Source organism: Sitodiplosis mosellana, unplaced genomic scaffold, assembly GCF_009176505.1.
Source record: "Sitodiplosis mosellana isolate CC-2019 unplaced genomic scaffold, AAFC_SMos_1.0 Smas_scaffold_22, whole genome shotgun sequence".
In the NCBI taxonomy this organism is placed as follows: domain Eukaryota; kingdom Metazoa; phylum Arthropoda; class Insecta; order Diptera; family Cecidomyiidae; genus Sitodiplosis; species Sitodiplosis mosellana.
The window spans coordinates 279,826-305,098 of NW_022595264.1; the positions used below are offsets into that span (position 1 = coordinate 279,826).

At 35.8% G+C, this 25,273-nt stretch overlaps 4 protein-coding genes across 10 annotated transcripts in view; 2 read left to right on the plus strand and 2 right to left on the minus strand.

The window, feature by feature from the left end:
• Positions 1-3,326, minus strand: part of LOC129568795 (bis(5'-nucleosyl)-tetraphosphatase [asymmetrical]-like) — a 27,201-nt gene extending 23,875 nt beyond the window's left edge. Inside the window, exons 1-2 of one of the 3 annotated variants that reach the window (XM_055447081.1) lie at positions 3,187-3,326; positions 47-104 (exon numbers count right to left, since the gene is read on the minus strand). In XM_055447081.1, the coding sequence (XP_055303056.1) occupies positions 47-99 (53 nt within the window). In that variant the 5' untranslated portion in view covers positions 100-104; positions 3,187-3,326. Of the gene's footprint in view, positions 1-46; positions 364-396; positions 657-3,186 lie in introns of those variants that run through there. The other 2 variants (XM_055447080.1, XM_055447079.1) reach the window with 2 other exon arrangements.
• LOC129568791 (proton-coupled amino acid transporter-like protein CG1139) lies at positions 566-9,321 on the plus strand. 3 transcript variants are annotated; one of them, XM_055447072.1, is made up of 8 exons: positions 566-1,548; positions 5,717-5,849; positions 5,951-6,067; positions 6,187-6,427; positions 6,487-6,713; positions 6,833-7,142; positions 7,243-7,415; positions 7,502-9,321. In XM_055447072.1, exons 1-8 carry the CDS (start codon positions 1,501-1,503, stop codon positions 7,753-7,755), a joined length of 1,503 nt encoding a protein of 500 aa, XP_055303047.1. In that variant the 5' UTR covers positions 566-1,500; the 3' UTR covers positions 7,756-9,321. The 3 variants fall into 3 exon arrangements, with proteins under 3 accessions (XP_055303047.1, XP_055303049.1, XP_055303048.1); XM_055447074.1 differs by lacking the exon at positions 566-1,548 and adding an exon at positions 3,316-3,455; XM_055447073.1 differs by lacking the exon at positions 566-1,548 and adding an exon at positions 3,783-4,796.
• LOC129568792 (protein fuzzy homolog) lies at positions 8,542-12,461 on the minus strand. 3 transcript variants are annotated; one of them, XM_055447077.1, is made up of 5 exons: positions 11,173-12,461; positions 10,602-10,958; positions 10,264-10,536; positions 9,339-10,159; positions 8,542-9,269 (listed from the first exon to the last, which is right to left on the minus strand). In XM_055447077.1, exons 2-5 carry the CDS (start codon positions 10,677-10,679, stop codon positions 9,212-9,214), a joined length of 1,230 nt encoding a protein of 409 aa, XP_055303052.1. In that variant the 5' UTR covers positions 10,680-10,958; positions 11,173-12,461; the 3' UTR covers positions 8,542-9,211. The 3 variants fall into 3 exon arrangements, with proteins under 3 accessions (XP_055303052.1, XP_055303051.1, XP_055303050.1); XM_055447076.1 differs by lacking the exon at positions 11,173-12,461 and adding an exon at positions 11,126-11,148; XM_055447075.1 differs by lacking the exon at positions 11,173-12,461 and having other exon boundaries at positions 10,602-11,088.
• LOC129568790 (signal-induced proliferation-associated 1-like protein 3) overlaps positions 11,662-25,273 on the plus strand; it is a 58,777-nt gene continuing 45,165 nt past the window's right edge. Inside the window, exons 1-2 of the mRNA XM_055447071.1 lie at positions 11,662-12,464; positions 14,893-15,345. The gene's annotated coding sequence lies outside the window, so the exon portion shown is untranslated. The remainder of the gene's footprint in view (positions 12,465-14,892; positions 15,346-25,273) is intronic.

A 25,273-nucleotide genomic window follows, 5' to 3' on the forward strand; every position in this document is an offset into this window, starting at 1 on the left:
CCCTCTGGCATCTATGTGTTGATTGAATAGACATATTTACACTACTTTGATACGACGGAAAATCACCAGGCCAGCCACTTTCTTACTCCCCTTGCTCATGACGCCTGTAGAAAAATAGGCCAAAACTAACAGAATTACAATCTGATGTACACGCATTGTGCGTTCTATCTATGTGGACGTTCAATGTGAACTAGACACCGAAAATATTTGAAATGAATGGCTGCGATATGACTATGGCTATATATACTCTCGCTGATGTCGCAAGAACCACTTTCTCTGTTCACACAAACACTCCCCAGTTTCTAGTTTCTCTAATGGTTGATAAACGTTTTTTTTTTTCGTTCTCTCGCCCATTGCTTGTTGAAGTGTTAAGAATGAAAGATAAACAATGAATACCCATGCGGGGATTTACGTGAATTGAATTCGGAGCACGAGTGTAATTATTTAACCGATCTCTTAGTCAGTTGTTGAATATGTAGATGGCGGTCGTGTCGTGTGTTTGTGTGTGCTGTCACTTCCAGCAAAACATATGCATATGTATTGGAATCGATTCACTGTCAACAGTAAGACATTTGGTTGTTTCCTATTACACGTTTAGAACTTAGTTGTATTTATACGGTGATACAACATTCACACAACATTTCTTTTTTGAGACTGGTGTGGATAAAAAGAGTTCAAGTTTTATTCATTGATTTCGACAAATTTTTGGTTTAAATTTGTTTTTTTTTTCTCGATTTTTTGTTTGTATGGACGCACGCATGTAGTTTAATCTGTCAACTTATTTTGCCAATAAATCAGCTGTTTTCTTTGATAACCACAAACTTTGCACAATAAATGACGACGAACGAACAAACGAATGAAAATGAAACAAAAATAATAATGACATACGACAACAAATAGTATGACGTGAATTGAATGTGCACAATTTTGTTTTTCTTTTTCTCAACAATTTGTGAATTAAACAAGAGTGTGAACGCATCCAAGTGACCTATTTATTTTATCGTTTAGCACGTGAAATCAAAATAAGACAATTTAATGAACTTTTTCTTTAAAATGTTCGAAGAACGTTTCATTGTTTATAAGTTTCCAGTGAATACCGATTGAAATCTGTGAATAAATGAACGACTTTTGTTTGATTGCTTATTTATATTGAAGTCAGACACCTATTTTGATGCAATAAATCGCATACTATTTGAATGATTCATGAACTTCAACGAAGGCCAATCGAATTGTTCAGCACCGTTTTTAGTGTTTGCACTTTCATGTTCATTGCACACATACGCAACAGCTTTGTATTCCTTTGTTACGTTCGATTAAATTTTGACGCGTGCGAGCCTTTCTCACTCGTGTTGCGTAGACCGTAGAAATTTTGCGCAATTTGTCACTCGATATTCTTTTCGCTCTTGAACCAAAAAAACGTATCAAGATTACACGCATAAATATTCAACATATTCTTCTATTTTATTACTGAATCGCCCCGAAAATTGCTCCAAACACAATATGACGGAACTGAATATTCTAAACAGTAATTCGACCGAGCTGCAAGCAGTAAGTTCACCATTCCATTTCATTCATTATTTTCCCACATAGGATAATTAGGTGCATAGTCAATTACATATGCTGAATGGACAGAAATGCTGGTATCACATTTCGCTTGACACTTTACTTATGGTGATGGTTTTTTTTTTGTATGACGCACTAACAAAAGATATTTATTCGCTTATTAGTTCACATGCAGGCTTGCCACAGGCGACCATTTCGACTATTTTCAACTATTTTTTTAAATCGCAGCTATTTTCGACTTTTTGACCCAAAATCTGACTATTTTTCGCCATTTCCTACTATTTTTTTTTCAATTCAAAAACAAAAGAAATTACAGTATAGAAACCGATCGAAACGCAAAGTAATCAATATAAGAGATAATGAGCCATTAGCAAACGAAGCAAAGATTGGATTATTTGTTTAATATTTATTCTTATCATATGTTAATGTTTTGTTTAAAAAATGGATGTATATATACAAAATGGATTTACTGATAGCACAGCAATGGCAAAATTTGATCGAATTGTTATAACAATAAATAAATATTTATGGATTTCTTGGAAACCCAATGTCTAGCCCAATGTATATTCACATAACGGTTCGATATTCAAGAATATCCATGAAATATCATTTGATTGAGCTCAGTTGTCTTGCAGCAATGAGCGAAAAAACAACTTATTCGTTCAGCCCAGAATCGATAATCAAAAATTTATAATAAGTAAAATTTTTGCCCGTCACAGCGATATTTTTAGGCTTGTAATTTCAGTTTATTATTGAGGTAAGAATTTCGACTATATCTATTTTTTTTAAAACAAATTTTAACTATCTTTGCTTTTTTTTATAAAAAAGGCAACTATTTCAACTAAATTTTAAATACTTTTTTCCGCTTCAACTATTTCGACTAAATTTTTCTTCAAAACGAATGGCAAGCCTGCACATGCAATGAGTGTTTTGTTCCCTACAAATATTTAATTTACTAACATATGTCTCACTTGTTCGAACGGTGATGGAAAATATTCCATTGAATTTGTGATTATTGGAGACGTCAGCGAAGGAATTGACACTTGATTCAATGTAAATTAGAGTAGAAATGGGTTGCAGGCAATTATGTAAACTGTGATATTTTCCTAGAATCAACGCTAAATTACACTGTTTACTGCATGTGACCACTAATTTGTTGCATAAGAAGTGTGTTTTTAACTGTTTTATCATTTGTCATTCGGTTAGTTTCTCAGCAAACATTACTCTCTAGTATGGTTTGAATTTCATCCGATTTCATTTCCAAATGTACAAAGATCATTTTTATATTAGAGTATGGAAATTTCCATAAGCTGGCTGCAGACATGAATCATCGTACGCACATCTTTGTGTGTCACACCAACAAAGCCACTCAACTGCTTATGTTTATCATTTTTATTGTTGCTTTTTGTTTTGATTCTCCAAATCGAATGTAACGGTTTTGATTTTTCATATATTTCTTCTGCGGCCGTTTCCGCAACATTGATTTTATTTACATTTTTGTCGCTTTGAATTTGCATACTCATTTCTTCTATAATTTTGGTTTATTTGATTATTTTATTGATTTATTTTCATTTTCAACAATTTTGTCGTTCTAATTCTAGTAATTGAAAGAGGCCCACTCACTCTGGCTGTGTGGATGATAAATATCGTCAAAATTAATGTTTGTCCGATGTTGATAGTTCGTCGGACACTAGGAAACTTGCCATATTGATTAAGTTTAAACGCCTCCTCACACAAAAATCAAGTTCAAAATCGAATAAAAGCTTTGAAATCGTAGGTGATACACACTTGAATAGTACAATTCTATCGGGCTACCACGTTACTATACCACTTTTGCAACTACTACTTTTTTACACTCATTAACTTTTTAATTTGATTCGGTTTTTATAAAGGTATGTATAATTTTTTCTTCTTCTTACTTTTATTAATTTTATTTTACACTTTTGTTAATTTTTCTTTCATTGCACACACTTGCTCTCTGCCATGCACTATTTGCAAAACACACACAAACAAACACAACCAATCACTTTCAATAATGTCAACTAAATCATGATCCATATTTGTTCTATACTGACAAATTGCATTACGCTAACGATGTGACATTTTTTTTTGGATCAAGTTCAATGCCGACAGTGTTCGACGTTACTTGTTGATCGACATATCGATTGAGCTTCATTTTCCGTTTTCCGTGTTTTGCTTTTATTCTTTTTTATTGTGTTGATTCTCATTGATTTTGATATTATTCATTTCAATTAATATTTCCGTTAAAGGTCGTACAAGGCGGTGTTTGTTCGCTCAAAAATGATAGAATATTCCAATTGAATGTGAAAAAAAATGATAAAAAATAAATACGAGATATTCGTCGGTTTTTATTCTGCTGGCAAACACAATGTCATTTATTTCTGGTTAAAATGAAATCGCATGCTACAAATCATATGTTTAATTCACAACTTTTTTTTCGGTCGTTCAAATTTCAGCTGTTATCTCAAGGCGTAAAAAACTCAATTCGGTATCGCGTTATCTCAATTTCTCGGCACATGTTGTATAACATATTGTATAACATAAAATATTTAATGTCATTAATAAATAATTGGACAAGGACAGAACAAAACAGATAATCGTGTCAAGATGAAGGGAAAAGGGAACTGTGTTTAGTAAACCGTTCAACAGCACAAAACTATGGAAAATTTTGTATCTTTAGTGCAATAGCCACACCTCCTTCGAGAAGTTTTCCGTAATAGATAAATGCACTTTGTCGCACACATACACACACACACATACGCACTGAATATGATCGGTTTGTTGTGTGCTTTAAATCCGTCCCTTAATAAAAGCAACAAAAGAAAGTGAAAACGCACACAAAACGTACGAAATTATCTCTACTGCGGATAGACATGTATGCAAATAAAACGAAGATGAGTTCATCGAGGATCTGAAATTGTTGTTAAGTCGCACAATCGATTGGCATTCAGTTCAGTCAACGTTCGAACACCGAACTGATCGATCGATCGAATTCAATCAGAAGTTTGAAAAACTTCTATTTTTAACGAATATTTGGCCTGAATTTTTAAACGAAGATCTTCAATTTTCACTCCAAGTGAAGTTTCTTTGAATTGGTGGAATCTCAAATAGCGAAAAGTTTCAAGAATTCTATCAAAAATCATTTGAATTCATAGTTTTCTTTCAATCTTCACTTCAAAACTACCAAAATGTTTAAAATCTATTTCACAAAGGTAATTTTTTCTAAATCAAAATGATGTGATATATCGTGAAACGTTTTTTTTTGTTCGGTGTTGCTTTGCGGAAATTTCCAAGACGACGAGGCGTCTAAATCGTACTAAATCGTGCAACGAAACAACATAGCAAAACAATAAAATATCAGCCGACTCGCCGGTTTGATAACAAGCGCTAACATTTCTGATTTAATAATGCACATGAATTTTATTATTGACTCGATACGCACGCGTTCATCCTATGCATTTCAATTTTGATTATCGTTCAATGAAAGTTCACATAAATATTCGTTTTTTTTTTCTTTCGTGCCGTTTTCTTATCGTTACAAATAGTCCAAGCATTGTCATGTCATTTCTTTGAATGACCTGATTGTCATATCGCATATGCCGACCGAATGTCTCGAAAATTTTCCATTCAGCTTCGGTGCATTCGGTGCAGTACGACGCAATGCAATATCGCACAGTCGAATGAACGGAACGAGTGCAAGAAAAAAAGTCAAGATAAAATTAGTCATATTGCTGAAAATGAAAAAAAAACGCATTCGTAAACTGAACGGCAAACGAAAAATGGAATGGGATACGGTCGCAACATAAATACGATTATTATCAACGGTTGCTCCCATTTTCATCGGTCGATCTGTGGACGCTTGAATCACGTTTTAATCGTTTTCAACGCGAAATTCCTTTGAAAACACTGCAATATCGCAAATAGTGATGAATAATAACGAAAATGCCATGACACAGCGGTCATTTTTCTGTGTTTATGCCAATTGTGCAGTTTTATCAACAAATAAAAACTTTACTTGGAATTATGTGATTCGAATTTGCATGGAGTGCATTTTCGAGTTGCCTTTTTCCTCGTCATTACTCACTGTCAACTCGGTTTGATGCGAAATCTAATGATATTTTCATTATTGCAGCTAAACAAAATGAATCCGGAGCGACGGCCATTGCTTATGGATGCCGAAGTGCAGGGAAAAAGCGCGAGACCGAGACCGGATTTGCGAAGTTCACCCGATTCAGTATTGGTGGATGTTAAGAGCGGAGATGAAGGTAAATTGGTATTTTCCAACCCATTCCGTATTTATGTTACAGAAAATTTGATTTTTATTTTTGAACATTTTTCATCGAAATTTCTATTGGTTTCGTTATAGGTTCAGAGGGTTCATCGTATGGATCAAACGATTCGTTGCAACATTATGACCCGTCAATGCATCGGAAGTTGGATCATCCGACATCGAATGTTGACACAATGATTCATTTGCTCAAAGGTATTTGCTTTCTCTGTGTAAGAATTTAAGCCAGTAGACGATCATAGATGGAGCACAAAGTTTTATCAAATTAAAAACAAAAACAATGAAAAAATGAAAATTTTGAAAATTTTCAACAGGAAATATTGGCACTGGCATATTGGCGATGCCTGACGCTTTCAAAAATGCCGGCTTATACGTGGGTTTGTTTGGGACGATGCTGTTGGGCATCATATGCACACATTGCATGCACATGTTAGTCGGCTGCTCGCATGAGCTGTGCCGCAGGCTGCAAGTACCTTCAATGAATTTCGCCGAAGTGTGTTATAATGCATTCGAAACCGGACCACAAGGATTGCGGAGATTTTCCAATTTAGCAAGGTAAATATTGCGAAACATTTAAAATTGTGATCATGCTAACTCTCCTTTTCTATCCACAGACAAACCATTAATCTGTTTCTGTGCATAACACAACTCGGTTTCTGTTGCGTATACTTTGTGTTTGTGGCGGTTAATCTGCAAGAGGTCGTCGCACATTACTTTATTAAACTTGATATTCGGCTGTATTTGCTGTTACTGTTAATCCCAATGATTATGTTAAACTTTTTGAAGAACCTCAAGTATTTGACGCCGGTTTCACTTTTTGCATCCATTTTAACTGTAACTGGTGAGTTGGCAGAAATACCACAATCTTATTATTATTCAGTCTGTGATTAGACGGTGAAATAAATACTAAATAAATATATCTATCACTATGTTCAAGTGCTAATGACACATTTCTTCCAGGTATTTCGATTACATTCCATTACATGTTGCAAGATCTTCCAAAAACGGACTCAGTCAATGGGTTTTCGTCGTGGGAACAATTACCGCTGTACTTTGGCACTGCTATTTATGCATTTGAAGGGATTGGTGTTGTGCTTCCATTAGAAAACAATATGAAAACGCCACAAGATTTTGGCGGTTTAACTGGTGTTTTGAATACGGGCATGGTAATCGTAGCATCATTGTACACTGCTGTTGGATTTTTCGGCTATTTAAAGTATGGAGACAAAGTTGCCGCCACTATTACATTGAATTTAGATTCGAATGCTGTGTAAGTAACCAGTAACAGCGTAACATTTATAACCAGTAACCAGTAACATTTTTTCAAGTTAATGGTTGATTTTAATGGAAAACATGTTTATCTCCAACAGTTTGGCTCAATCGGTGCGATTGATGATGGCGCTAGCGATATTCTTGTCGTACGGTCTGCAGTTCTATGTTCCGATGAACATAATGGGTCCATGGGTTCGAAATTTATTCACGGGTGAATATGCACAGAATCTCAGTGACTCTGGTCTACGTATCGGCTTGATTATTATCACATGTGAGTTCATTTTCTTCAACAATTTCTCTCTCTTCTCATTGAGCGAAAACTCATTCTAAAACACTAATTGTTTCTCCAATATTTAGTTATCCTGGCAGCTTTGGTTCCAAATCTTGGTCCAATCATTTCATTAGTTGGCGCGTTGAGCTCATCAACGCTTGCGTTGATTTTCCCACCGTTAATCGAAATTGTAACATTCGGTCCAGAACGAATGGGTCGATACTATTGGAGGCTATGGAAAGATTTGGCCATTATGATATTTGGCATTCTCGGTTTCTTCTTTGGATCGTATGCAAGCATAATGGCTTTGCTGAATCCAACACCACAAGCAACAACGTAAAATATGACAATGAGATACACAGATACCTCTGTTGATTACAATGGAATTTTTTTTTTGGACAACGAATGCAGTGGATAGTTTTCAGCTCAAAAAGGTCAAGAGAAGAGTCTATCCCAGTATTTTATTGATGGCAATAAAAGTTGCAAAATGACACTTGAACCATGACATTTGCACGGAAATTTCCGTTCCGAGCGGAGCGAAGAAATGGTGTGCAAAAGAGATAACGAAAGAATGGTTATTACAGTAGTTTTCCATTGATAGCATTCTGTGCTCGTTAAAAAAAATACCTTCCATTTGATCTCTCACAGAGTTGATGTATTTTCGGTGCTTGAAACCATTCTTATATATGTGAAATACTTTCATTCCCCTTCATACGACCAAGTTTTTAGTTTAAGTGACATAATCATTCAGAAAGAAAACAATTTGGCTTTGGTAAAACAATGGATCATTTCTGAAGAGTTTTATGCCGTACATAAACTCATTTTAAATGCTTATAATATTACCAGAATGATGTTTAAAACATTTTTACAAAAGAGAATAGCAGACAACATCCTTTTTTCAAGTACTCTCTGCATGGAGAGCCATATAAAGAGGCGTATTTTACATTACACTCTATCCTATGTTACCTTTGTTAATAGTTTAAATTCAATTCCGCCGATTTCGATTTGTTCAAGCAAAATTCATTTCAATTGTGATAGAACTTGGTTTTTATCCTAACATTTAAATTGATAGCTCGATTTTATTTTCGATTTAATTTAAAAATCATTAGTTGATATTTTTATTGTATAATGAATTTTCATCTAATTTCATGTAAATAATTTTACACATTTTCAACGAGTATTTTTTTCTTCTTCAATTGCACATTTTTTTGTGATTAAGTGAACGTGTGAAATAGTTTTAGTTTTCTTAACGAATTTTTTTCCCTCGTTTTCACCGCCCTTAATTATAATTTAAGAAGAAATGTTAAATCAAATTTACCGAATAATTGTTCAGTTAAAGTTGAATTTATCAGCAAATGTTTCTTTTTTTTAGAAAAATATTTGTTCAATTATATTAACATTTTGCCATTGTGTTTCGTTGCAATAAACACTGCGAGTAATCATGTTTCAACGATTTTTTAGTTGACAAAAAATCTGAACATAGACAATATAAAATTTTATTTAAAAAAAATGACAATAAAATCAAAATGAACGTGTAAATAACGTGTAAAACTTTGACAATAATTCTTTTCCATCGGATTTAGTTGAACCAAAAATGTGTGAATGTTTGTGATTTGGCCAAAAAATAAATGGTGTCTAAAGATTTACTCGAACTGGCAAAACATTGTTCCGAAGAAGTTTGAAATCAACAAAAATTAAATGACTAACGAAAATGAGAATTTCCCATTGGACATTTGTCCATGGGTCGTTACCCTAAAAAAAACTGATAATTTATATATTGAACGGTGGTCGATTGGCTACCATGCGATGTCCTTTTCGGATAAAATTATGTTTAATGTTCTATGTGTTATGAGCCTAAAAAAAGACAAAATAAAAACAATGAATAAACTCAAAAGCATTGCAAAAACTTGGTATTTTTCTTACCTCATTGTATGCACTGGGATCGAGGATGGAAACAAAATGCAGATAAGATTGTCACCAGACACGAATGAATGACATTTATGATATTCAAGCGTCCAATACGACTCAAGCGCTTTGCAGGGACTTGTTTGAGGAGCCAACGCAGAACTGCTTTCGTCACATAGAAACGTGTCAATGATGTCGACCGCTTGATGGAAGAATGACCTCAAAATATCCAAACGATGATGACCGCCGGTGTTAATCACTCGCTTATTGCCCACGGCTGGCTGTAAATTACGTGACATCACGTACTTCGAATGCGTTCGATTTACCAGTAAAATACCCAAAATACTTGGATCGAATTGCGGCAAGTTTGTGGAAAAATTTCGTGGATAGCAAAGCTTTGCATTACGCAGCAATTCCAAATCATTTCGCCAAATATGCTGTACTAAACTTGCGGCATCGGAAAACTGTGGCTCTGCACCGCAAACAACACAGACACTGATCATTTGAAATATGGGAATGCACACAAAACGGTATGCGATCGTTGGAGATTTCTTGGGTAGGTAAACAGGTACATCGACTTGAACGGAATTTGATACGCTCAAAATGGTTATGAGCAATTTGCGATCAATCACATTCAAATCCCACCAGCCTTCGGTACCGGCAACTACTTTTTGACGAGACATCACCACACAGCAAAATGGTGAGCCAACTTGATCGGAAAACTCATTCAATCGAGCCAATATCTCTGTTCCACCGCTTGGAATGATACAATCGGTTAGTTTCAATAAGTCCGAGTCGATGTTTTCTATTATTTTATCAACGATTGGATAGCATTTTTGCTGAAATAGAAAGAGATTACTTGAGATAATTGCAATGAATGTGAGAAATATGCCAAAAAATATTCCAAAGAGAAAAGCCAACTATTTTCGAAACAAAAACATACTTTTAGCTCTCGTTTTAATTGCTCGGGATTTTTGTTGTGTTTCACTTCATTTAGGCCAATTGAAAAAATGGTTGCATTGAAAACGATATCCAAAAAATCACGAATCACTTTTTCGGTATAGCCTCTTCCGATGCCAATCATAGTGAAGCAATTTTCGAAATCTTTCCACACAACAACGGTGTCATCTTCCAAATAAGTGCTATTCAGTTGAGCGCCCCGCGACTTGCAAAACATATGCACTCCATTCAACGAACCCACCGTCGAAAATGGAAGCTAAAAATACAAGAAAATTGCTCAAAATCGAATTCAATAATTGTATTACTGAGAAAAAAACTCACCGTATCACAGTCTCCTTTCTTACGTGTAAAAATCGGAACACCACCTGTTGCCGTCAAGCATATAAAATGCAACGACATTCTGCGCAATCACTGAATTTTCCTTGTATTTCAATATATTTTCGTTGCTTTTTACATGCACACTCGGTTTGCGGCATTTGTCAATACATCCAAATTATAATTGGTTTGTACACTTGCCGTGGCATTCGCTGAGGAATTTGTTTATATCAAAAATTTTGTTGTTGTTTTTGTTGTCTTAATGTCGATGGTGGTATAAAAACCATTCTGTCACAGCAATTAGACGGCTTTAGTACTGAAATATGGATTCTGTTTAGCGATCGTGGTAAATGATCGGAAGATCTGAAAAAAGAAGAAAAATGAAACAAGAATAATTGAAGAAAAACACAAATTAAAAGATTAAAGTATCAGTATCTAAAGAGTTTTTATGCTTGAAGTATCAAAAATCACTTTGAAAAAATATTGTAAAAAGTCGACTAAGTCGAGATCTGCACACAAAAATCTAGTACCATCGAATCGTTGAACGCACCGCACTCGAAGCGATCGAGATACTTACAAAGCGGAATACATTTGGCATCGGCTCGAAAACAGTTTGTAAACAAGAAATTACGTATACGTAGCACATGGAAGCATGTTGAATCAAAACAATGAATTGCCGATTGAGCATACATGCAAACTTCATTCCACGCCGTTCCATCAATCACATTTAACATACATGTATGCATACGTATATGCTGGTGAAGTGGAATAGTGCAAGCATGAGACGACTGAGTCGGAAAAAAAACAACAAAATTCTCTCATTCTACGATTCTCATTGCTTTCCAGTTCGGTTGAAGTGTGTATTCCCAAAACTCACACCACACTCAGTTCGGCTGTGAGTGAATGTGGTATACAGATGAAATGCTTTTGTCTTGTTCAGCAATCGTTGTTGTCTTTTCTCTTACTTTGGCCGCCGCACACTCAACGTATATACATAACTATACGGCGAAACAATGAAACCGCTCTATACACACATATATTCATTCCAACAAGCACAGCACTAACCACTGACTTTTACACAACGCTTAAGCATAGGCACAACCTGTGTGTAGTGCAACCAAGTTGTATGGTGTGTGCGTGCGTGTCGTAGTAGTGAAATGAAGTGGTCTTCGTATTAGTTTTCCAAAAATGTATGTTTTGAACGCGCGACTAACTAGAAACATTCAGTGATTGCGGTTTAAAGCGACAAGACGTGTATGTGTTACTGCATGTTTTTCATCGTTTTTCTTCATTCTCTGTGTATACTTCGAGTGTTGCGTTCAAACTGATTACAGTCAGAATTTTTTCCGGTTTAAAAGAAAAAAGAAAGTTATTTCTTGTGTAAAGTGATAAATTCGCCCAGTTTGTGAGTCAACAAAAAAAATTATCAGTTGGATTACGGTTCGAAAGAACTAAAGAGTTCGAAAGACGTGCCAAAGTGTAGATTTTCAAAAAAAAACATGAGTGCAATGCACAATTCATATAAAAGTCAAAATTTTTAAATAAACAAAACGAAACATTTTTTTTTTTAATATTTTGCGAAAGTGTTCATAATTTTTCATAGCGTGTATGCAAGAGCAACGGAAAAAAATTCTTTTCGAACGAATTTGGGATAAACAATGCGATTCAGTTTAAACTAGAGATAATCGTTGAGTGCGTGAGAATATATACACATTACGGATTGCATTTGATGCAAAACAAATACGCTACAAACAGTGAAGCGATTGCAAAGAGAAACAAAATCAGCAGCAACGCGATTTAAAAACAAGCGAAAAAAAACAAGAGTTAGCTTATCGCGCGCGGTGATTATTCATGTGAATACAATTCAAGGTGTGTATACAGTACCATGCGAATGAAATAAGAATTTTGTATTGAATTTAATTGTATGTGGTATGATTCTATTTTGTGTGTGTGTTTCTGTGAAAACAATAACAGCAACCATAACCGAGAGAAGAGAAAAAAAAACGTTAATTCAACCTCTAAAACAACAAAAGTCTGTAATGCGTAAACGCAACGCTGGTCAGTCAATAACAATAGGACACTTGACACAACAAACAGCGAATAAAAAAACAAACAACAGTGAAGATCTAATTCGGATATTCATATTCTATATGTGGTGTAAATGTTCTGAAAAAGTGGCTTCTAAAATGGTGTGTTGGGTGCGAATATATGTGCGATGTGGAAATGGAATCAAAGCAACGTGTTGCGTTTTTTGCTCATTCGGTCAATTGCCTGGGCTGAACACATACCATTGCTGTCGCCATCGCGGCAACAGTAACAGCATGCATGCACTGACTTCTTTTGTTTTAAATTTTTATTCATTTTTTTCCATGTTGATATTTCTTCACTTGTTCGCTATTTGTTTCGATTTTCTGCTGTTGAATGAATGGCTACTAGAAGTAAATATCGTTGAATAGTGGCGATGTGCTCATTTAAATTCTGTTGAATCAAGTATGTGTGTCTTTCGATGAGTGAGTGAGTGAATCGTCGTCATCGTCTTCGTCATTTTATCGACAATATACATGTCGAATGCACGTTCTGTGCGATTTCATTCAACAAAACCCATTCAATTTTGTTTTGTTCGTCCGTTGCTTCGATATCGTGCATTGGCCGGTTCGTTCATGTCGCCTTTAAAATTCATAACGACGCATTCCAATTGATATTATAACTACTACATATATGTGTCTGTGTGTATACTGTATATTATTATCGATACTCCGTTTTGTGCCTAAACCGTTTCTGCAATGTGCATGCATTCTTTAGAATGCGAACAAAAATCAACAACACTGAGATTGCATGTTCGTGTTTTTTAAGCTATACGAGCAAAGGAAAAAAAATTAACGAGCGTAAATGGTTTCTTTTTGTTCCTCGTTTTTTTTCGGCATGTGGATCGATCGATGGCCAATAGTGCTCTGTCTCGATTCAACAATCGTTTTGATTTTGTTTTCGCCTCTGTTTTTTACCTCCAAAAAGAGAATAGATTCGTTTCAAACGGAAGAAAAGGAACACAGAGAATAAGCAATGTTAAGATGTAGAAGATGCCAGCAATTTCGAGCTACACAACAAGAGATATTGTATTTCAATGGCATCAGAGATGATCGATTCACACATGTTTGCGTTCGACGGCACATTCTATCCTTAGGTATGCGTAAAGCTGTGGGCGGCAGCTGCTAATGCTGTTGTTGTTGCTGTTGCTGCTGCTGCAAAAAGTTTTTCTCGTGTCGCATGTGCAATGTGTGTATTCGATTTCTCTCTCTCTCACGCACACAATTATTCTACTTCCTAATTAACAGTTTTCTAACGAATCACATTCAAAACGAGGCGCAAAAACAAAAAATCACATTTCTCAAAAACAAACGAAGAAGAAGAAAAAAAACCATACATACATACACAAACGACCGAGTGAAAAAAAATACCTACTTCAGCTTCCACCAGAGAGATGTGGCACTCAACATGTTCGCCACAGGCAATTGTACGCTCTCCCACTTACCGCTCTCCTTCATTTCGCATTTCCATGTTGTAAAAATACAGAGAAATCGTTTAATTTGTTGCATTCATTTAGAACGGTTTGTCGTGGCAGCGCAACGGCAACAGCCACTCAGAATCAAACTTCAAAAACTAAACGCCAATTAAGCAAGTAAAAATCTACAAATGAATTGCACTTATATGCAGTAAGACGAACGACGCGCACATAACGACCAAGCACGGCAATGTGTCTTTTCACTAACATCAAATAAATGTCAAACACATTTACAGCGAGATATGTGTGCATGGGTCATGTGGTATATTGATAGTTATGTTAACATTAATTATGAGTCAACGCCGCCGAGCACATAGTCAATTTCCCAATGTGACAAAATTCACCGATACAAATGAGCTTGTGACGCATTTTCTCAATATTAGTCTCTTGGAATTGATTACAAACTCTCCGGTTTTTGGTTTCAATGTATGAACACCATTGAGCCTTGATTGAATGGGAATTTTTTTTCGTAATTTTAAAAATGATTGCCTCAACCAAACGGCGACATCATCTGCTTGGGAATTTCATAAAACCAGAAAATTCCTTCAAACATCGATCGATTTGAATTTTTAATAACATCAGCGATAAAACAGATGCAATATGTGGTTGTGCTTGATGCGTGTTTTAAATTATCAAAGAGCTAGAAGGCATTTCTATGGAATTATGGCCAATTTAGTGTCATTCACATGTATTTTCATGTGTTTAATCACACACAATTTTTTCTCTTTTCTCCTATAGATTCGTTAGAGATTTGGTGAATTTCGAGTCAACGGTGTTCCGAGCTACGTGCAGCCAATTCATCGAGTGAATATCAATAGCGTATAAAAACAAATAATACATGCTTATTGAAAGCAATAAAAAGACATTGACAGAATTCTAAAAGTGATTGAACATACAACGATCGTACTGTATTTATTTTTTTCTGTTCAGATGTGTGTGTGTATTGAATAGTGTGTTGTATGTGCAACGCGGTTACGGCGAATCATATAAATAAACATAAACGCGAAAGAGAGAAAGAAACACGCCAAAACAACAATACCCGAAAAAGAAAAAAAACGTATTACCCGAACCGCTTTTCAACTGCGAACGGATTACCGAACAACAACAACCGAAATAAAATACATCAATCTGGAGTTTTTGTGCATACCGGTCAAACAACGACTTACTTCTGAGTCTTCTGATGTTGTCGATGTAAGTGTATTTCATTTTTGTTTTATTTATTCTATTTTTTATCGCATTTAATTTTTTTTTCTGTGTTTCTCCCGTGGATTCTTCAAAAACCCAAACATAATGTGAAATGAAATGAAAGAGAAACACAATCAACATACACTCTGGCCCCGGTCGCGCTGTCGAATGAACCGAATGCGCGCGGGTTATTACCATTTATTCCTTATCTGCTTTAAATGTCGTCTGTTTGCTCGTTATCTTCGTGTCTTGAATGTTAATCAAACGATCAAAGAGCGACATATTTAGAGACACAGTCGCTCATACACACACACACACACACACTTAGAACATTTCTTCTTACCAATTCTGTTTGTTTTCATTCGTTCTGTTTGGAGATTTTTGTTTCGGTAAAGACTAATGCAGCATTTCTTGATTTTTCTGTTTGAAAAAGGAGTGATGCCACACTAGTGTTTGCTAGAATTCATTGAACTTTCATGCTTTGAAACGGTCACCACACGGCACGGTAGCATTAATTTGGTTCGCTCATTTTGAAAGCGAAGAAAAGACAAGGAACCACAAAAGAAGAACGAACGAAAAAATGTATGCAAAAGAATTTACGCTTTTGAATAAAGAGCTGGATGGATACATTTATATTTCAAGTCCAACGGACTCGCCAACTGAATGAAAACGATGTGAATTGATCACAACGTGTGCCATTGTTTTACATTTGAATTTTATGAGTTTGCTCGCGAAAAATTTCCTGAGAAACACTTTTTATGCCGTTTTTTGACTTGCCCTACCCATCACATCATATCACATCGTGTTTATTAAAATGCGTTCGCAAAACCAGCGTGATGACGTATTGACTGTGTTTTATCCACCATTACCGCCGCCGCCTTTGATCCGATTTTTATTTTCTGAATACATTTGAATATGAGCTACGTTGAATTGACAAAGCTGATTGTGTCATTTCATTCACTTCGGACGAACATCCATCGGCTCAGCCAATTAATCGAAAACTGTATTTAAGCCAAGCGATTATAACAGTATCGATTTGAATCGATCATAATATTTTGATGGAAACGGATTATTTATCTAAATCATTCAAGAAAAGTTCACAAAGGGAACAAAAAATTGCTTTCGAGGGAAAAAAAACTGCAATTTGGTTGAAAAACCTCTAATTTTGAATGGATTCGTTTTTCTTGTATTTGAATCGATTAAAATTTAATACATTAGTTTCGGGTTTGGAAGTTATTAATTCCCACAAAAGTGGTCGTTCCAACGAAAAAGAATTTTGGAATTGAATTTGCTCATCAAGGTAATCAAAATGGAAACGTTAGTCAAAAAAAACCGAATCGAAAATTATGAGAGAAAAAAAAAGAAACGAGCGCGTGGGTTAATTGTATGTTCATTACGATGTTATTTATTTCGATCGGATGATTCGATTCGTTCGGCAAATTCACATGAAAATTAAAATGATAGAAAGAAGCGGAGAATAAACCGCTGTCGACGTGGATTATATTGACTAAATTGTCGTCGAAATTCTAAAGCAGCAGATGTTTATTGATTGAGTGAGTGTCGTATTGGATGAATTATTCTTGATCGATGAATATGCCCAAGGCGATGGGCTGTTAATATTCAAGTATCTATTTATTCAGTGATCATCTTTTGCGTTTTGAAGAATAAAAAAAATTGTTGTTCGATTAGTGTCGACAGTGATGGTATTTGTCGCCAAAGCCTCATTTCAATTTCGATGGGATCGGCCTAAAAACAGAAGTTCATTAGAAATTCACGCTTTGCCAAACATGATTCACAATGTGCCACGAGTGTGTCGTACGCCTCTCAGCTAAACAGAGAATTGATTCATCGGCATCGGCAAATTAATAGATAAAGATAGAGAGAGAGAGAGAGAGAGAGAGAGAGAGAGAGAGAAGCATAGCGAAGCAGGTACATACAAGGTGTACAAAGTAGAATGGGAATTGTCTCGGAGAGCAAGAGAGAAATGCGTGTTTGAGTGTCATTCTTCGATTGTTGTTTCATGCAAATGGCATGTTTGCTCCGTTCACTCGCAACGAAATCGTAATCGGTATGCAAATGCCGATCGGATGAGATCACCTGAGTGTGATCGAATAGAATGATTAAAGTGTGCGCGAGCTTGACACAATCAAGCAGAAGAAGGAGAAAAAAACGCATCATTTGCACAATGCCACAGAATTGCGCTCTCTAATTTCAATAATGAAGATTCACTTTTCAATTAGTCCGATTTGCCAACGATAACAAAACAGAAGAAGAAGAACAGGAAAACAGAGTCACTCTCACCTAACATATCAATGTCGTTTATGAAATGAATTGATCTATTATCGTGCCGCTTAACGCCTAACGGATACGGATAATTTGTTGATTCCGACATTCCAACAGGTGATTGTCGTTCATTAAATTGACGAGGGTCATTTCGATGTGGTTGTATAGCGCGAATGGTTTCCGGTCATGAACACATACAATCGACAAAACAATCTTCAGTTTCTTTCACTTTGTTCGTCTTAATTTCGCATTCAATCAGCACGCATCGATTTATTTAAATGAGCAAAATTATTTTGTCAATGACAATTCTATAGGTATTTCATAATCGGTGCCGATGTTCATTTGTCATGCAATAGAAAATCACTATCCACTTATGCCAAGTGTTTGCGTTGAAATTAGATGAGCTTAACGTGATGCAATAACCAACTTATTTTCGGCTCAAATCAATCGTGCCAAACTAACTGTTTAAAGTAAACAGTCCTTGTAGAGTTTGATGCCGCACCAAAAGCAGCAACTTAATCAAGCGTTGAACCGGGATTTCACATGATTGACATTTATTACACTGTGCTTAGTTTATTGCTTAAAAATTGATTCCATCGTCCCAACATGTCCTGACACGTTTCGCTGTTAAAACGCTATACATGGTAGCCGAGAGAGATATTTTATTTGTCTGCATATACGCGCGATGTGAGTGATTTGCATACAGGAATCATTATATTATCAGAAACAGCAGGGTCGCAAAATGGAATAAAAGCCACAATTTTATGGGATTAAACCATTTTTGGAATTCTGAGCTTGGCGAATTTTTTTTTTTCTCTCTCAAATTTTTGTACATTTTCTTTGTATTAAATTCGAAGCTTTTCGCAATAAAATTCCAACAACTCTCCAACAAAAATGTAGACACACAACTCATATGCAGAGCTAGTTATTGGAATATGGCAAACAAAAAAATAGATCGTAGGCAGGTTCACTTGACCAACGGACTTTGTGACGCTATTCAACTTGATCGCCATGTAACCGATTCCTCAATCATTTCTCATAAACTCGGTTCAGTTGTGTTCGTTTGAATAAATTCTACGCAAAAATTTATTGACAACTTATTGACTTGGCTCTTATCTGCAGACTCTTTTTTTTCTCTCACAATATACCACAACATATCGATTTATTATGAAAATCGCAGCGCATATTGAAATGGCCATTTTTAATTTGAAGCGAATAAAAATGTTGGTTGCTAATCACACGATTTACGCCCACAATGTATCAGCAACAATTCTTACAGACACAATCAACGAAATTAGTTTTGTTGGCCTCGGATCAACGGACGATGGATTTTATTGCCATTTAAATTACCATTTTTGGACGATCCGTCTTACGTACAAAAGAAAGCAATTAAGATTATCGAATATCATCACATATTTATCGTTTTTATTGTTGTGCGTTAAAATGTAATAGGCACGATTTGTTTTTGTTTTTTTTTATAAGCGTTGGTAAATCAACTGACATTGTGTGCTTGCCCTGAACAAATTGAAAACGATTTGCATACAGCAAAGGTGATAATTTTGTATGAAATATGCTCAAGGGTCTGTCAGGCAGAGCGATTTTGAAACCATGGACATAAATGCGCAATTTAACACATAACAAAATTTTTGCTACTAAAAATAGTCAAGCTTACAGCATCAAAACCAACGCGCTGAAGAGAACAAAGACCGAGCGAAAAAAAAACTCATTCGCTCAATTCTGTACCAATTCACACACAAGCAATACAAGTGTGTTCGCAATAAAAACTAGGCCGAGTCTACCTTCTTTCCCTGCGCTACAAAATACATTGTTTTTGCCAATTAATTAAGATTATTAGACGAAATTGTGTACGATTCGTATCGTTCTTGTACGATTAAATCAATCACCATTTTATAGGTTCTTTGAAAGTTCAGTGTGATCGTGTCATAAGAGTACTTTCGATAATAAATCGAATGGTATGTGAGAGGAGAAGGAGAAAACAAGGAAAAAGATAAAAAGAGAAAGAGAATGAGCGAGGCGACAAAAAAGAGGAGAAAGAGAAAGAGAGAGAGAGGGAGAGAGAGAGAGAGAAAAAAAACTGCAAAATAAAAGCAATCTCTCAATCAATATTTCAATTGAACAGACAGCCAGAACTGGATATGTTCGAACATAATTGTTTTGTTTGTTCATTGAAGTTGTCCGGAACCCATTTTTATCAGTGTGAATTCATATATTACAGTATCGAAAGTTACATTCATACAGTATCGAAAACAGTGAATGGCATTGTTTACGGAATGGTCGATATACTTGAAACAAGTGATAAGTTTTGGATCTAGATAAGTAAAATCCTGATATTTAACCAAACTGTTGATAAAATTAGATATTGTTTATTATTCATTGATTTCCGTTCGAAATGAACAAAGCAACGGACATCCTGCAGAAAAGCGTTTGCAAACACTCGAACACACTCACGCATATCTGGAGAACAATCGGATTAATTGTCAATCATATCAGACAGTGTCGATGTGCGATATTTCTTTTCCTTTCTTTCTGCATAAGGTGATAAATTGTGGCATACTTTGCGTCGAACAGAGAAATCGCGCGCACGATTTCCAACAAATTAAACTCACACGTTCAACGACGATGTAATTTAATTAAAGTGAGAAATCCAGTTACTCGCTCCAAATGTGTCGTCCGGTTTAATTAATTGTAATTGATTACGTATCAAAACACAGTATGTGTGTGTGCTCTGTATACCATGAGTACAATTCATTAGAACACGTTGGGATATGTGTTTCACCTCTCTATCGGTTGCGGCTATAAACAATTGAAATATTTTTACACTATCACGCGCTGAACGTGATGCGTGATTAATTGAGTGCGAGATGCATCAAGACACGTTGAAAACATGACGTTGATGGGTAACTCTGTGTTTTTTGACAAATTAAAATAGATTTGCCAATTAGGAAATAAATATGGAGTAATCGCTTTAACTGAGTGTACGATATTCCATAGATGTGACGTTAAGGGAAGTTTTTAGCTTGCCAATTCTTTTTTTTTCGCATAAAAAAGCACGAAATTGCACCCAATTATGTGGAAACAACACGCAAAACCCACTTTCAAACAATTACCCATTAGCAAATAGACGTTAACAATTGCAAATACCGTCGACTCGCTGTTATTTATGTATCTTTCTACTTTTTTTTTGTTCGCTGCGCACATCAAACAAACGTTTTAATTGTTTCGCCATTCAGTGTTTCAGTCTCCAATATTTTGCCAGCTGTTGTTGTTGCATCTCAAGTACTTTTTTTTCACTGGGTCTCTCACTTTATCTCCCCAGTGTGTGACATAACGCTGAAAATCTCGCTGTAAATTGATACATTGCTGTAACAAACAGCGTGGAGATATTTGTTTACGTTTTGTTGTAAAAATGTAAATGGATAAATAGATCATTTCCACGATGAACGTGTGGCGAATTCATGTTGCAAATCAAAGTGTGCATGTGCATTCTTTCCCTGTACGCAGCAAAACAACGCAGAGAGAAGAAAAAAGAAGCAATTGAAGGCAACAAACAAAGTGGAAACGATTTAGTTTTAAGCAAACAAACACCGGCATTTTCGAAGAAACGAACCAACGGTATAATGGGAAGTTATGTAATTAATTTGAAAAGGGAGATGCGAACAGAAAAAGAAACGATAGATGTGGCTCTTCACATTGCCCAGGTTCAGCAAATCCGAAAATGGTTTTCACATGCACCGGGTTTGCATACGAAGTAGAAACACTTTTTCCAAGAATAGATAATAAATTGCAGTGTGATTTGGTCTCCCCCTCTTCTGAACGCATTGTGAAATGAAAACAATGAATATATCAACAATCAACGGTATTTTTTTGTTGTTGCTTCACTGTTTCAAAATCATAGATAACTCAAGTAATGAGCAAGGTAATGGTTTTGATTATAGATATTTTCACTGTGGATGAGATTTCTGAGTGGTTTTGTTTTTCGTTGAGTTTTTTTTGTGTATTATCTTCAATGGTTGCAAATGGAGTGTTGAAGATAAGATTTAAATTACTTCATTGCAAACATAAATTACTTGTTTATGGAATCTAATGATCGATATACGGTTGATTTTTGATCGCCAAATTGACGCATAATAGAGACAAAGAGAGAGAGCGAGAGCGAGAGCATAGAAACAGAAAGAAAGAAAGATATAGACAAACAAACAAAAGAAACAACTCGATAGATATGATTGTGATTAAATTGTAAGAAAATGTGGGAAAATGCAAAGGAAATCGACATGCGTCACGCTTAGCTGAGAGACCCCAATAAATGTGTCTCGATGCATACGGAAAATCGGAATATTTATTACTTTCGATAGCCTATTTGCATTTTGTAGCCATTGTTTTTCCCATTTTGATTAATACGGCCATTGTACGCCGCGACAACGACAATATTGAATGACCATCTTGAAATAATCCAGCCAAGCGAAACGGTTTGTTGTTTGTCGTTCGCCATCATTCCCGTTCAATTGGAAATTTTATATGCGCTTGACATTTATTATTCGAATGGTTTACATGACGGAGCACAGCACACACATGTGGTCAATAAACATTATGCTAAGATTTTTGTTAAGTAGTTCCGCATGAACTCATTCGAAGAAGAAAAAAAAGCACAAAAGAACAACGAGGCAGAGAGCGTCTTTAAGTGTTCACTTCACCGGGTTAAGCGACTGAATCGAATGATATGAGCAAATTATAAAACCAACTCCCGAGTAAATGCATAATTTTTTTTATGCTAATTTCCAAGTATACACACCAAGACCATGTCAACGATGAAATTATAGACGTTTGTTGACTGTGGAGACCGTAGAATTTATTGAAATCACAATTTAATAGATTTTCTAACGCAAGCGATTGTTAGTCACTGAGTGTGTGTCAGTGATTCATAGAGTAATTTTTGTGTGCCATCGCTGGAAAGAAACTCGTCCAAAGTATGAAGGAGGGACTGTTCTTAAACTGGAATTGTAGCAGTAAAGACAAGTTCGTACAGTTTACGATAGAGAGAGATTAACACGGGCAGATACATTGATCCCATTCTTCGACGTTACATTGAGAACGTCGTCATTATCGCCCATTATCGATTCTGAAATGTAACAACATTTTTAGAACTGATAACAAACGGCAGGCTTTCCGTTCCCTGTGCCGAGGTTTTTTTTCTTCTCCTTTAAACGACAGAAAATGACTTTACGCAAATGATAATAGCCCCAAGTGAGCACATTGATTACTGAAAATGTTGCAAACGGTAATGCAATCAGCGCCAATGCTTGCAGATAACGATACAAACTCGATTCCACATTTGCTAATCGATGCATTCGGTATACCGTTGCGGAATCATCTCTTTCACTTAACGTGAACCTTTTCAATGGGCTTTAGCAACTGCGCTAGACCAACCCATTTTTTTTCGAAACACTTCTTTTTTCCAATTTTGGTTTTTTTTTCGATTCAAATGGAAAAGAGAATGAAATCTACTCAAAATGAATGTAGTGCATGCTTCAGCCGTCTGTATGTCGACGCCGATAGTTTCCATTGTGATTTACGTTCAGATTGCGTCAGTTGCGTTAATCAAGTGTTATGACTGTGTTGGAGTGTGTATAGTGTGTATACTTTATTTTCCATGTCTTCAATCGAAGATGAATTGAGAACATGACATAACACTTTTTTGTCTTATTCGAATGAGTATTGTTTTTCGTTTGTTTTCGCTCAAGTCGGTTTGGGTGCTTCACATGATCAGTTTGAGGTGCTTCGATTGAAATCTAATTTTTATTTGATTTCTCGATGGCCGCCTATAAATTGAAAACCTATGGTTACCATTCGCCGTTTGATCACCGCATAGATCGTTCAAATAAAACCTTTCGTTTGATTGATTTCCATAATATTTTGTAAATTATAAATTGAACATCGATTCGAAAGCATTGAAAAAACATGTAATATGTGATTTGGCTTCGATGGTACCGAAACGTCAAAACCAATTACAGAATTCTTGACAATTAATCGACTGAAGGTGGATATTCGAAAAAACCAATCAAGGTGAAGATTATTACAACAAAAGCATTTTACAAAAGTTATCATTTCCACTTATCAATTACAATCTAGATACCGAACAACATTTTTTTGGGGTTTGTGTTGTTCATGTCAAAATGCCGTGATTTGAAAGAGTCGGCTTTTTAACACTATGATTGTTCTTGGGGCACCCAGGGCCCCCAGCGAACTTTAAAGTTGAATAAAATTACTAAACAAAGTATAAACCAACCGGAATTAAGTCTCATTGTATAGATTGAACATTTCTCTACACGAATGAAAAAAAAACATATGCATATGTGTGAGTATGTGTAAAATACAGCCTGCCGCAAAACATGTTACGCGGTTGTTCTTGGGGGACCACAGGGCCCCATGGCTATTTTATATTATAACTGGACTATGATAAAAGATATCGACTTGATGTCTGTGACGAAGTTGTAGTACTCAAGCTGCTTTACAACTTTGCCGAAGACAACAAGTCGTTATCTCTTATCAGTTTTGCGGAATACGCGAGAAACCGCAAAAAACCGCGAAAAAACGCGTTTTTTCCTTATCATTTTTCACGGAACTGATAAGAGATAACGAGATGGTGTCTAAGGCAAAGTTGTAGTTCTGGTCGAGTACTACAATTATTCTGATTCATTATTTCGTTATCTCTTATCAGTTCCGTGAAAAAACGACAAGGAAAAAAACGCGTTTTTTCGCGGTTTTTTGCGGTTTCTCGCATAATTGATAAGAGATAACGAAATAATGAATCGGAATAATTGTAGTACTCGACCAGAACTACAACTTTGCCTTAGACACCATCTCGTTATCTCTTATCAGTTCCGTGAAAAATGATAAGGAAAAAACGCGTTTTTTCGCGGTTTTTTGCGGTTTCTCGCGTATTCCGCAAAACTGATAAGAGATAACGACTTGGTATTTTCGGCAAAGTTGTAGAGTAGCTTGAGTACTACAACTTCACCACAGACATCAAGTCGTTATCTCTTATCAGTTACGCGAAAAAACGCGGAAAACGCGAGTTTTTGATAATAATTTTTCGCGAAACTGATAAGAGATAACGACCTGATGTCTATGGTGAAGTTGTAGTACTCAAGCTGCTCTACATTTCTGTCGAAGAGGCAAGTCTCTTACTTCTTATCAGCTTCACTAAAACGATGTGGGAAAATTTTGCGATTTTCGCGTTTTTTCGTCATAGTGTTAATACGAACATCGTAGTGTTCGTCTACTGTGGCTGAATCGCAAACTTGTTTATCGGATTCTTGCGTATCTTTTACCGATGAAACGGTTATTTCGCTCTTTGCTCGTTCGATAAATTTATTTGTACACTCTTATAACGCCGCATTAGTTGTTTACCTAAATCAGAGCTTGGATCCAGCTGGAAGCCATAAAATCGAGTATGAATTGTCGGCATATTGTAACAACACACAATGGACTCGGTAATCCGTACGTAGGATGGTCGTAAAATCCAGCTCTGTGGAGTGCGCGCGCTCTCACTCGCGCCTACATTTTCAAAACAAATATCGGCATCGAAATGCGTGCAATATGCATAGTAATCAAAATTAATTCGAAATGTGAA